Source organism: Vigna unguiculata, chromosome 9 (assembly GCF_037176805.1).
Source record: "Vigna unguiculata cultivar grain cowpea cultivar isolate G323 ecotype 2 chromosome 9, ASM3717680v1, whole genome shotgun sequence".
Classification (NCBI taxonomy): Eukaryota; Viridiplantae; Streptophyta; class Magnoliopsida; order Fabales; family Fabaceae; genus Vigna; species Vigna unguiculata.
In genome coordinates this window covers 42561288-42573356 of record NC_140800.1, presented here as the reverse complement: position 1 = coordinate 42573356, position 12069 = coordinate 42561288, and the positions used below count along the sequence as shown (strand labels likewise).

The 12069-nt window shown below is 36.5% G+C and overlaps 3 protein-coding genes across 3 annotated transcripts; 1 reads left to right on the top strand and 2 right to left on the bottom strand.

Annotated features, from left to right (window-relative positions):
- Positions 1–112: 112 nt before the first annotated feature.
- On the bottom strand, positions 113–2039 carry LOC114162420 (uncharacterized). Its single transcript, XM_028046290.2, has one exon. It carries the CDS (start codon positions 2021–2023, stop codon positions 377–379), a length of 1647 nt encoding a protein of 548 aa, XP_027902091.2. The 5' UTR covers positions 2024–2039; the 3' UTR covers positions 113–376.
- A 318-nt stretch (positions 2040–2357) lies between these two features.
- On the bottom strand, positions 2358–4745 carry LOC146883982 (uncharacterized). The gene is made up of 6 exons (XM_085666157.1): positions 3644–4745; positions 3431–3551; positions 3103–3275; positions 2883–3004; positions 2656–2805; positions 2358–2562 (listed from the first exon to the last, which is right to left on the bottom strand). Exons 1-6 carry the CDS (start codon positions 4524–4526, stop codon positions 2389–2391), a joined length of 1623 nt encoding a protein of 540 aa, XP_085522283.1. The 5' UTR covers positions 4527–4745; the 3' UTR covers positions 2358–2388.
- A 972-nt stretch (positions 4746–5717) lies between these two features.
- Positions 5718–11223, top strand: LOC114163954 (Nitrilase/cyanide hydratase and apolipoprotein N-acyltransferase family protein). Its single transcript, XM_028048356.2, has 10 exons — positions 5718–6042; positions 6124–6240; positions 6427–6651; positions 6796–6889; positions 7624–7698; positions 8149–8227; positions 8941–8956; positions 10423–10503; positions 10656–10738; positions 10833–11223. The coding sequence occupies exons 1-10, from the start codon at positions 5806–5808 to the stop codon at positions 10909–10911; spliced, it is 1086 nt and encodes a 361-aa protein (XP_027904157.2). The 5' UTR covers positions 5718–5805; the 3' UTR covers positions 10912–11223.
- The last annotated feature ends 846 nt before the right edge of the window (positions 11224–12069 follow it).

Sequence of the window (12069 nt, the reverse complement as noted above, 5' to 3'; positions counted from 1 at the left end):
TCTATACTACTAATTTAAATTTCAAATAAATGTTTTATTGATATGCTTATATCTTTCTTAAATATAATAATTATAAAAATAAATTTGTTGTGTTTTGGTTTGAAAAACTTGGTATCAAATAATAATTTTTGAAAAATATAATATACAGTCAAGTGGCCTTAAATATTTTGATTATTGGCCTATCCTAGTTGAATCACTCAATCAGTAATTCAACTTTTCTGAGTTTCTATCCAAACCCAGTTACTAACCATGCCACCAACCATCACAGACTTAACCCTAAAACTGCAAAGAATGAACATTGAACTTCCAGTGCAGGATTAAATTAACACCCTCCCTGGTCTGAAAATTACGTCAGTGTTCCTTTGTTGCATTAGCCTCAACTTTCCCACTTAACAGGAATCCCCTGAGAAAGCATCCCCTCAAACACTGTATCCCCCTCTTTCAATTTCCCCTTTGCACACAACACCTTCACAAAAGTGCTGAAAACGTCTTGCTTGATTACAAAGTTCTTGTTCATAATGTCATAATATGTCTTTAGTGCCATTTCTTCATCCTCGTCTTCACAATATCCCTGAAGTAAGCAGTTATACATGGTGGAGTCAAGGTTATGTCCACTCTGAAGCATGTCTGAAACAAGCTCTTCAACTGCCTGCATCCTACCCTTCACTTTACAGAGGCCACATATCAATATGCAATATGACAAGAAGTTGGGTGAGCATCCCATCGGACTCATCTGCTTCAAAAGAAGAACTCCTTCATCAATCTTCCCCTCAGCCACAAGAACTCTAAACACTGCATTGAAGCTTGACACACTTGGTTTAACACCCCTCGTCACCATTTCTCTCAGAAGTGAGACTGCTTCTCTTGGTTTTCCAATCTTGCAATACTCATTCACAACAACCCCATAGGCTTTCACATCCGGCTTCATCCCCCGACTAACCATTTCCCTGAAATGCTTAAAGGCTTCATCAGACTTTCCCACAATACACAACCCCTTCAACAAGCTAGTGTTCGTGGCGACATTGTCTCTCAAACCATTCAACCGCATCCTACTCATCATCATCTTTGCCTCATCCACTCTTCCGCTCAAGCAAAGACCTTCAACCAAGGAATTGTAGGTAACAACATTCGGAGAACACCCTCGTTCCATCATCTGCTTCAGACACTCCACCGCCTTTTGGAATTCACCTCTCTTCGAATACCCATCAATCAAAGTGGTGAAACTCACCACATCCGGCTCACAGCTCTTACTCTCCACCAATCTGTCAAAAACCCACCGCGCACCCTCCATGTCACCCTTCTTACAAAACCCGTGGATCAAAGTGTTGTAAGTAACCATGTTGGGTTCGCAGCGCATTTCGTCGAACACCTTGCGCGCACTCTCGACCATCCCCACTTTGCAAAACCCACGAATCATGGTGGTGTGAGTGTAAACATCGGGTTCCACCACAGCTTCTGCGAGAACCTGATTGTAGATGGCCTTGGCAAAATTGACACGGTTGGCCCTGACGAGGACGCCCAAGATGGCGTTGCATGAGTAGACGCGGTGTTCTCTTCCCAAGTTTTTGGCTTTGTGGAACCAGTGAATGGCGCCCCTGATATCGCCGCAGTGACCGAGAGCGTTGATGAATCTGCAGATGAGGAAGTCGGAGAGTTTGTTGGAGTGGCGGAGAAGGGAGTAGGCGGTGGAGAAGAGGGAGTGGGAGAGCAAGAGGTCGGTGATGGCAGCGTAGCATAAGGGGGTGTGGGAGTAGTTCTTAGGGTTGGGGTTGGGGTTGGAGGCCCAATTGAAGAAGTGAAGAGCGTGGTGTGGGTTCTTTTGGTTCTTGATCACCTGAATCACCAAGTTCGGAGTGAGGTGAGGGGAGAATTTAGTGAGAGGTGAGAAATCTGGGATTTGGGGATTTAGGTTTTGAAGGATTGAAGTGATGGAGGTTATGAGGCAGAGATTTGGGTTTGGATTGATGGATGATGAGGAAGAAGAAGAAGGTTTTGCTATGGCTTTTCCAAATGCCAGAGCCATCTATTGCCACACTTTCCTTTCCCTCCAAACATGGCCCTTTAAATGGCTTTTTCCTTTCCAAATACATGGAGATTTCTTTTTTTCTTTTTTTTTTTAAATTGATATTATTACGTCCACAATACTAAATAAGACACAAATAAAATGAACAAAAAATTTAAATTTTAGTTGTGCTTCCATGTAATTTAAATTTAAACTGATATTACGTCCATGTATATAATATTGAAAAGAACATTTAAATGATCTTTATAGCATATTATTAATAGTTAAAGTATCTTCAGGAATTACAAAAATTACAATTTAAACATCAAAAAAGAAAAGAACACTTACACTCACTACCACCACTACCGTGAAAAGTTATGCAAACACTATTGTTCTTCAAATTGGACCATTTCTATTCCCGTTGGGATAACTCCACCACAAATCACAACCATTTCTCGTTGGAGTCTTTGAATTTCCTGTCGAACTCTCTGTCTTGTCCCTTCATAGGGTGAATCCAATGCTTTTCTCAGCACTCTCACATCCTTCGCAAGGCTTTGCAGCTGAACACATAACCACACATCATCGTCACCATCCTCACAAAATACTGATAAATCCAACAAAAATCAAACAACAAATCTATATATATATATAACCTTTCTTTGGGGCCATCTTTTTAAGTTTCCCAAGCGGCTGATTTTCTTCACCACAGAGTCGCTTACGTCCAATTTATCTGCAGCATCCCTTATAGTTAAATGGAAGAAAGGGCTCAAATCATTCATTGTCATCTTTGGTACTCTCTTTCTCTGTATAGAACAGACAAAATATCAAAACAAGTACGTTATGCAAACGCAAAACTTCTTTACAAAACAAAAACTATTACCTGAACTGCCATATTACGTTTCGGCTTAGGCTTAGTACTTGAAGCCTCTCCATTATCAGGCTCAGGAACACTCTCGGGCTCGGGCTCGGGCTCAGAATCAGACTCGGGCTCTGTGCCATTAACTAAAGAAAAGGAGAAAAGATTCAAAAACTCAGAATGTACAAATGAAGAGTGAAACTTGGTCGAAGAGAAACTTGAGAAGCAAGAGAAGAAGACCAACGTGGACTCAAGTCATCGTCTCCGTCATTATGTTCAGCCCAATCGAGTCCAGTGCAGATGGTATCATAATATGCAGACAACGGATCATCCAGAGTGACGAGCCCTAATCTTGTCTGTTCCTTGCAATATGCTATTAAGAAACTCCTTATTTGTTCTATGCTTTTGCGGCTGAAACTGGTAATAAAAAAAAGGCTAATAAGTACTGATCGAAACTAAAAACTATGACTTTAATTCACAATGAAACTTTGTTTTGGATAATTAAACACATGCTCATGCTTCAATGCAAATAAATAGTTCCACCAAAGCAATAGTGGGAAGTTAGAACTTGCTTTATCATTTGATAAACTTCTCTTGGAGTTTCACCACCCGGTGTCATATCCTGAACGTGGAATATCGCATGGCCAATCACCCCAAGCGATCCATGAATCTCTAGCTTTTCAAACTTGAAACCTGCGGAGTATTTAAAATTTAAAGAAAATGAAAAACTAGAACAAAAAACATGCTGGAAAAATTTAAGTATGTTTGTATAGAAACTTAATTACCATCTGTGTGAATTATTTGTCTAAGAATTTGACAGCAAGAACAAGATAGTGACTTTGTTGACGGGGGCCAATGGTCAAGTGCGACCACATCCTCCTCGTTCAGTATACCGTGCTTTAATAATGAATGTTCAGTAATGGGTTGTTTAATCTCCCTTCTCGATGGACCCTCCATTTCAATGTTAGGAACTTCTCCTCCAGTGGAAAAATTATAATTGACATGCAAGGATTGATCTTGGAACGTTGGATTCAGGATGGGAACATGAATCTGTTCAAGGCCAAAGGGATCAAAATTCTGGTTTTGGGGCAGCACATTTTGCTGTTTGGAAAGTGCATTTTGTTGCTGGGGCAATGCGTTTTGTTGAGAGGAGGATGCAATGAGTTCATCGTTGGATAGATCGAAAATTGAGATGTCCCGGTCGATCAAACTATGAAGAAACGGATCAAATGAGGCATCAATATCAATATCAAATGGTCCAGAAGGCCAAAATTGAAGTTCGTTTAAGTTTAAATTTACGTCTGCACTCATATTTTCCCCGTTGGGAAAAGTATTCTCTCCATGCAAGGGATGAAGATCTTCAATCATTGAATCCATGTAGCAAAATTTTCGCTTTCTCGTCGACCAACTCCCCTTTTCCAAGTTAGGAACTCCTCCTATGGTTAGATCATTATCACTATGCGTGGATACATCTTGAATCGTTAGACCAGTGAAGGAAACATGATCCTGTTCATCCACAAAAGGGTCATCTTGTTGTGTATTTCGTTGATGGGGCAGTACATTAGGTTGGTCATTGAATGCATAGACAAGTGCAGGGTCTGGCTCGATGTAGTTACCGATAAGTGGACTGAGAAATGAGTCGGAGGAGTTATTATAATTGTTATCCATGGATACACCGGAAACTAAAAAAAACACCCTTAATCACGGTGGAAAAAATGGAAATGTGTGTAGTAGCGGCGCCAAAAAACACAGCGCCGCCACAGAAACACGATTTGTTGGTAACTGAGACAATTAGTGTTTATTACAGACAATCTTAATCGAATGGGTGATTATATAGCGGCACAACTGACAGTTATTGACCGTTGGAAATTTGAAGTTGATTGTCATGAAAAAACTATTACCAAGAGACTTTCCTCTTTAACGTTGTTACCCTTTATCATTTGTTGGTTCTACCATAATGGTGAGAAATGAATATGTGTGTTTTGATCTCAGTTACCATGATTTCAATTCGTCAAATTTTTTATCAACTCTCACAATTTTTTCTTTAATTTTCTTTATTTACCATCTTTTTCTTAATACAAAAAATCACACTCACTCTTCAAAATTCATCCAAAAAACAAAACACAAGCCTAATGTTTTTTTTTTTTGTTATATCGTTTTTCTTCTTTTATCTTCAATAGAAAACTATAAAAACTTAAAAAATATTAAATACTTTATATACTTTTATTTAAAGATTTTCTTATTCTTTAAAATTTTGAAATACTTTTATTGCTGTTTGTTTCATTTTGGAAATATTTAAAAACATTTGAAAATAAAGAAAAATTAAAGATTTATTTAAATATTTTACATACTTTTATTTAAAGAAAATTTAAATATAAAACATAATAATGAAATTGATAAATAAATATAGAATAATAAAGGAGAACATATAAAAAAGCTTAAAGTGTTATATTCTTAAAACGCCATAATATTGTCATGTACTAATATACAATGGAAGCCAATTTTCATTATTACTTTTTATATATAACAGTTATTATAACTTTATTCTTACTATAATAATGTTCTGATAATTATTTTTTTTATAGAAACAAACACGTACCATTTATATTTAAAAGTGTCAATCCCTTCCGTGACGCCCAGTAGAAGTGTAGCTGCTATTTAAAAGTGGCCTAACTTGTTCTTGCTATTCCTAGTTATTTTATTTTTTAAAAATCCATACCCTTATTTTATTACACTTTTTTTAATTAAATTATTAGTTTACGTTCACATTATTTAACTTCTTTTTTTTATCTTTCTAAAACCAAAAGTTAATTCATGAAGTTAAGAACGGGAAGGTGAAATTTGATGTGTTTTGTCGATCCCGTTGATTTGATAGGTTCCGTCTCCCACATCCGATGAGCTGACCTGAAATCAAAGTGAAGGGTTTTTTGGACTTTCAAAATCAGAAATGAAAGCATTCGGAATATCACCATCACTGCTTAGCTTCAAATCTTTCACTTTCCACCACTCATCCTCTTCCAACCTCTTTTTCCCCCTCTCTTTCATTATCCCCTCTCTCTCCCCCTCCCATCTCCGCCACCGCTCAATCCACCGCCACTCTCCAATCATGGCCGCCGCTTCATCCAACTCCGAACGCGCCCGGGCCCCACCCGCCATTCCCATGCCCTCTCCGCCTCCGTCCAAGGCAACTTCTCTCTCTTCCTCTCTCCCTCTCTTTCACTATTTGTTCCCGCTCACTCATTTCACGCGCTTTGTTCTATTTCAGTTCAAAATTGGCCTCTGTCAACTCTCCGTCACTCCCGACAAAGACAGGAACATCTCCCACGCGCGCACCGCCATTCAGGACGCTGCATCCAAGGGTGCTCAGCTTGTTCTTTTGCCTGTATGTTCCCTTTTCTTTTCCCCCTCTTTTTACTTCCTCTTCTGATTATTATCAAGCGTTTTACTGAATTTAAGTTTTGAACAACTTCGATAAACTTTCACATGTTCATGTTTCTGAGCAAGCTTTTGGGATTGAGTTAGGTTTTACGTCCCAATTCTAAGAATGAATGCGGTCTTGTTTTGTCAGGAAATTTGGAACAGTCCCTATTCCAATGACAGTTTCCCTGTCTACGCTGAGGATATTGACGCCGGTGCCGATGCTTCTCCTTCCACCGCCATGCTCTCTGAACTCTCTCGTCTCCTGAAAATCACCATCGTCGGTGGTTCCATTCCAGAGCGTTCTGGAGATCGCTTGTACAATACTTGTTGCGTTTTCGACACCGATGGAAAGCTGCTCGCCAAGCACCGCAAGGTATCGCTCCTCCTAATAATACTTCGTTATTTTGGACATTGAGTTTTGTAATCGAATGTAATTTCGGGAGGTGAATAATTCGTGAATGGGTTTTTGAATGTGCTTTGTTGTTGTGTAATTTCGGACATGCTGCCTATGCTGCAGATACATCTTTTTGATATTGACATCCCCGGGGAGATTACATTTATCGAGTCAAAAACTCTTACTGCTGGAGAGACACCGACGATTGTTGACACAGGTCTAATATGTTCTCATCACACGGTCTTACTCATTCTCTGTTTCAGTTCTGTTGCGATTTTATATTTTGGCATTACGTTTGGTGTCATGTAAGAGAAGTGTATATTTAAAATTCAAAGTACCGAGCTAGTAATGATAATATAGGCAGGCTGCAAAATAAAGTAAATGAAAGTTGTTATGGTTTTTGACTTGGATAAACCTCTAAAGTTATTATGGTTGTGAACTTGGTTAAGGAAATGCAGTTTTATACTCTGGTATTATGTTTACTTGTCCATGACATCTTGAACACACATGCTACTCTACCTTATCTTTTTGCACAATCAACCATTGTATGTCTCTATGAAGGAATTTTTGTGAATTATATCACTTGTTCAGGCTAAATGCTTTTACGTAATTCTGTATTTGTGGCTTCTCGTGTGTGAGTATTTGTGTATGTAAGATATGAAAGAGAAAACAGTCATAAAGAAGTCAGGAAGTTAGTTCAGAAGGAGAGGTTAATGTTTAGTTGTGCTTTTAACTAGTTATGTTTGTGATGTAGTCTTTAATCAAATGATACTGAAGATAGAAGAAAACACCTTGAGAAGGCTTACCATCCAATCCTTATTTTATATAACATGTGTTTGACTACCGTGTCAAAGGAGTAATTTAATATTTTTTGTTTCAGACTATTTTTTCTTGCCGTAAAAATTTCTCTGTTTGAGCAAACAAATTGAAATTGTGAGTTGATTCATTCAGAGGTTGGACGCATTGGCATAGGCATCTGTTATGACATTCGGTTTCCAGAACTAGCAATGATATATGCTGCTAGAGGTTTGTCTTTCCCATATTTCATATGTTTTGAAACAATTACACTCTCTAGTTTTGATTGGTTGCCTATGATTTGAGTTCTCCAAATTATTTTTATCCATGCCTCCTAAGTGCTATTAGCGTCATATGGTACCAATTTTTACTTTTTGGGATGGATACAAGGTGAGATTGGTTCACATGCATTAGGCAACACTGCCTGTGTATTTCTTATTTCAGGAATATACTAAAAGAAATTTCAAATCCATAGTTCTTGGTATGATGTTTCATTCCCTTTATTATGTTATCTGTTAATTATTCCTCTTTTTTTTTTTTTTTTTGTATACTCTTTCAAGGATCAATTGAGATAAATTTTCAATTTGTGTTGATTTGAAAACAAATAAGCACAACTATTGTTATTATTTTATTGTGCCAAGCTTTGGCAAACTTACAGTATCAGTTGGCTTTTGACTTCAGGTGCTCACTTACTCTGCTATCCTGGGGCATTTAACATGACAACTGGACCATTACATTGGGAGTTATTGCAGAGGGCAAGGTAGTAATGGATACAATTAAGTGAAACATTTAGTAACCTGGAACACATGTTGTAGTTGTGTTTTGGTTAAAATTTATAACCCTATCTAGTCTTGTAAGTTTCCATTAATTTGTTCTTGTAACCTAATATATTTTTTATCTTTACCCATATGACAATATTTGAAAGTGTTACCTTTTTGATTTGTATTCAATTTTAGTGTTTGAAAATTGTAAACCACATGCTTTTTGTCTCAAGTTAGGAACTGAAGCCGCATTATTTTTTGTTAAATCTAGGTCTAATCATAAACAAAATGTAACTAGGGACTAAAATTGTAAAACGTCAACTCAAATATGGAGAACTTATTGAAGCCAATAACGTGTTACTGTCTGTAAACAAACTCAATAAACTTGAAAGTTAACTGGGTTTTTGCACTAATTACATCAACTAAATTGGACGACAGTTTTCTGAGTATTATTTATAATGTGTAATAGGCATTTGTAGACAAATTTTATCTTGTTTGTAGAAAACAAGAAACTGCTGATTATAATTGAAGTTAAAACATATATTTGGGTTACCTTTGTTCTTGTTCTACTTTCATTTTTTCTTTTGACTATTCCTTATCTTAGGCATGGAAAACCATTTTTTATTTTAACTTCTCTAAACTACTTATGATTAAGCAGTAATGACTAGTTAAAATTCCATTGCTAATCTATTCTTTGTTTCTTCTCATGCAGGGCTACAGATAATCAGGTAATGCTCCCTTATTTTTTCGAACTTATGTGGGGTTTTAATGTATGAATACTAATATTTTATTTTAAGTATATGAAATTCGAAATCATCTAGTTGTTTCCATTTATGTATTTAGTTTAGCTTTTGATGGATCAACCGAACAGTAGGCTTGAAAAAGTAGCTTTGAATTGAGAGAGATGTGCGCGTTTTAAATAAGAAATCAAACTCCCCACCCCCACAAGGAGTTTGCTGTAAATGTGATGAATTGAAAGCGTATGCCACCTTCTATAAAGCACTGACTCCAAAAGCAGTCATAATTGACATGGACACCGGGACACAACTGTACAAAATATAGGACACCCTGACACTGCTTAGGCTTAGTAGTTGTGTCGTCCAAAATATAAACAGTTTCCATTTAATAACATCCTTCACAATAGAATTTCAAATTAGAAACGTGCATCTTATTAGTTAAAATAATTAGGTAAGTCTTACTGAAAGAAGCCTAAAGAAGTGTGTCGTGCATTATTTGTCATAAGTTGCTCTCTTTTAAATTTTTTATAGTAGTGTACAGAAAGTGTTCAGCTAAAACTAGGTGTCGGCTTTTTTTTAACTCATGTTCAAGTCGTGTGGGAGTGTGGGAGAGATGTTCAAGATGTGTCAAATAGGTGTAAGAGCCGAAAAAAATCTCTGAACTGTGAAACTGAAAAGTACCAGACACGTTCCAGAGGCGTGTCTGACAAGTATATTGTCCAAAAAAGTGTTGAACGTGATGACATGCTATTCCACAGTGCTGTCAGTGCTTCCTAAGCTACCTGCTTCAGTGTTTTTTCCCTTGTCCAACAAGGTGTTATCTCAACAATATTTTTACGCATTATCCACCGGCGAACAATGTATTTTAGGAAAGCACCACAATTCCTACACGTCTCAGTATTTTACAGTTGAACTTGAATAGCTGGGAATGTGTTAGCGAGCTGCCTATGAAGAAGGTTTATAGCAGGAAGAGGAAGTGTGGTTACAAACAGAATTTTAGAGTCGTGAGGATTTATGAATAGCATTAGCCTTGTAATAGGCAAATAACTGTAATATAGGGCGGGAGTACATAGGGAAGAGATAAAGTTAGTAACTATCCAGTAGACAGTATATTTATTAGGTTGCTGAAATAAATAGGAGAAGGGTGGAGTTAGTCGCTTTACTGGTATTTGAAATTTTGAATCAAAATTATAGTGGTAATTTTTCCTATTCATTTCAGTTCGTGTAAATACACTACAGAGCTATATAGTGGTAATTGATTTCAATAAATTTTCCTTTTTTGCTTATTATTTCTGATCCATTTCTATTAGATTTATGCAGTTGAGTGTGTGATTAAAGCAGGGTATAGTTAGGGATTTATCTATGTTTCTGACCATAGTAGTCATTGTTTGAATTGTAAATTTTAAGCTCTGAGGAGAGTAACTGATGCTTAACTTTATGAAATTCTTTACTGACAGTTATATGTGGCTACCTGTTCGCCTGCTCGGGATACAGGATCTGGTTATGTGGCCTGGGGCCACTCTACTCTTGTAGGGCCAGTAAGTAGATCCTTTACAGAGAGCTTTCTTTGAGTAGAGCCAGTGAATGCTCTGATTTTGGAAATCAGTAATTTTGAGTTTTAATAACAAAAATAGAAAGGAAAAATGTCTTCAATTGTCTCTACTTACTGCGGAATATATCACTCTGGCAGTTTGGAGAAGTTTTGGCTACTACAGAACACGAGGAGGCTATCATCATTGCAGAAATTGATTATTCAATAACGGAGCAGAGAAGGTTTTCTTTTATTCTCACTAAAATTCTGCACGTGAATAGTTTTTAATTACCTGTCATAAATATTCATACGAATTGTTTTCATTAAATTATTCAGGAAAAATCTCCCTATAACTACGCAAAGACGAGGTGATCTTTACCAGTTGGTGGATTTTCAGAGGCTGAATTCGCAGTGAATGGAAGCAGTGCCATTGTAATTTAGACATCTGGATTACCTTGTATGAGGGATTCGCTTGCTAATGTGGAATCCGAACCTGAAGGGAAGAAAGAAATAAAGTAATTTATGCGTTCTCCAATAACTTGTGTTGTTGTTAGTACTATCATTCTACTAACATCTCTCATTTTTGGGTTCAAATGTTAGACTGTGTGATGTCTGTATGATAATAGGTGGCTCCAGATTTATATCTATGTAATGCAGATCAGGCTGTGGATTGGTTATAGCCGTTGCCCTGTTATAAAAAATCAGTGGATTTAAGTTTCTAAGAAAATTCTGTGAAGTGTCTCTTTTAAGTAGAACACGACCAATTTTAATCGTTACAGTCCTTCATCTGACATCGGAGTTCTCACATTAATGATTATTCATTATACATTCATATATGGTCAAGATAAGTTGTCAATCATTTTTTCTAAAACCTTTAGTTACGGGTGGAAAATAAATTTGTATTTATAGGAATTTTTGGAGTTACTTCTGATGTTGAAGGGGTTGAGTATCTATTGGTCTTATTTTTAAAAGCCATGAACCATCGATAACATTTAAGAAATATATTCTTCAGCAATTGGAGCATCATTTTCAGTTTTAAATTTCATTCCTCCCTCAAAAATATAGAAGAAAAAAAATTGTCATGCTCATTTCTAAGGTGGATGTGTATTAGAAATTGGAAATTTATGGGGTTACCAAACGGGTGGTATTGGAAATTCAAACAGTTGATGTGTCAAATTTAAATTTTGTTTTCACATCTGAATTGATATGGAAACATTAATGGTAGCCTATGGAAGCAATATGGAAAGTTTGTTTTCCACATAGAAAATTGTCACAATAAAAACAATTAAACGTTTTATTTAAACTGCTTACACGTAATAAAATCGTCACCATTAAAAGAATCGTATAATGTAATAAAAAAAATATTATTAAACCATTTGTTTTTTTACACATATGTTAGTTTTGGAAAAGTTGATGATACCCTAACGTGGGAGCGCAATTTGGCATAAGAAGAATTAAAATTATTTATTACATTGGTTGAATTTTACGAAAAATTACCAATCTTTTTCTTACAGAATTATAGGGAAAAAAAGCATATTAGTTATTTTATGTAAATGGTTGAATGTTAAGTATA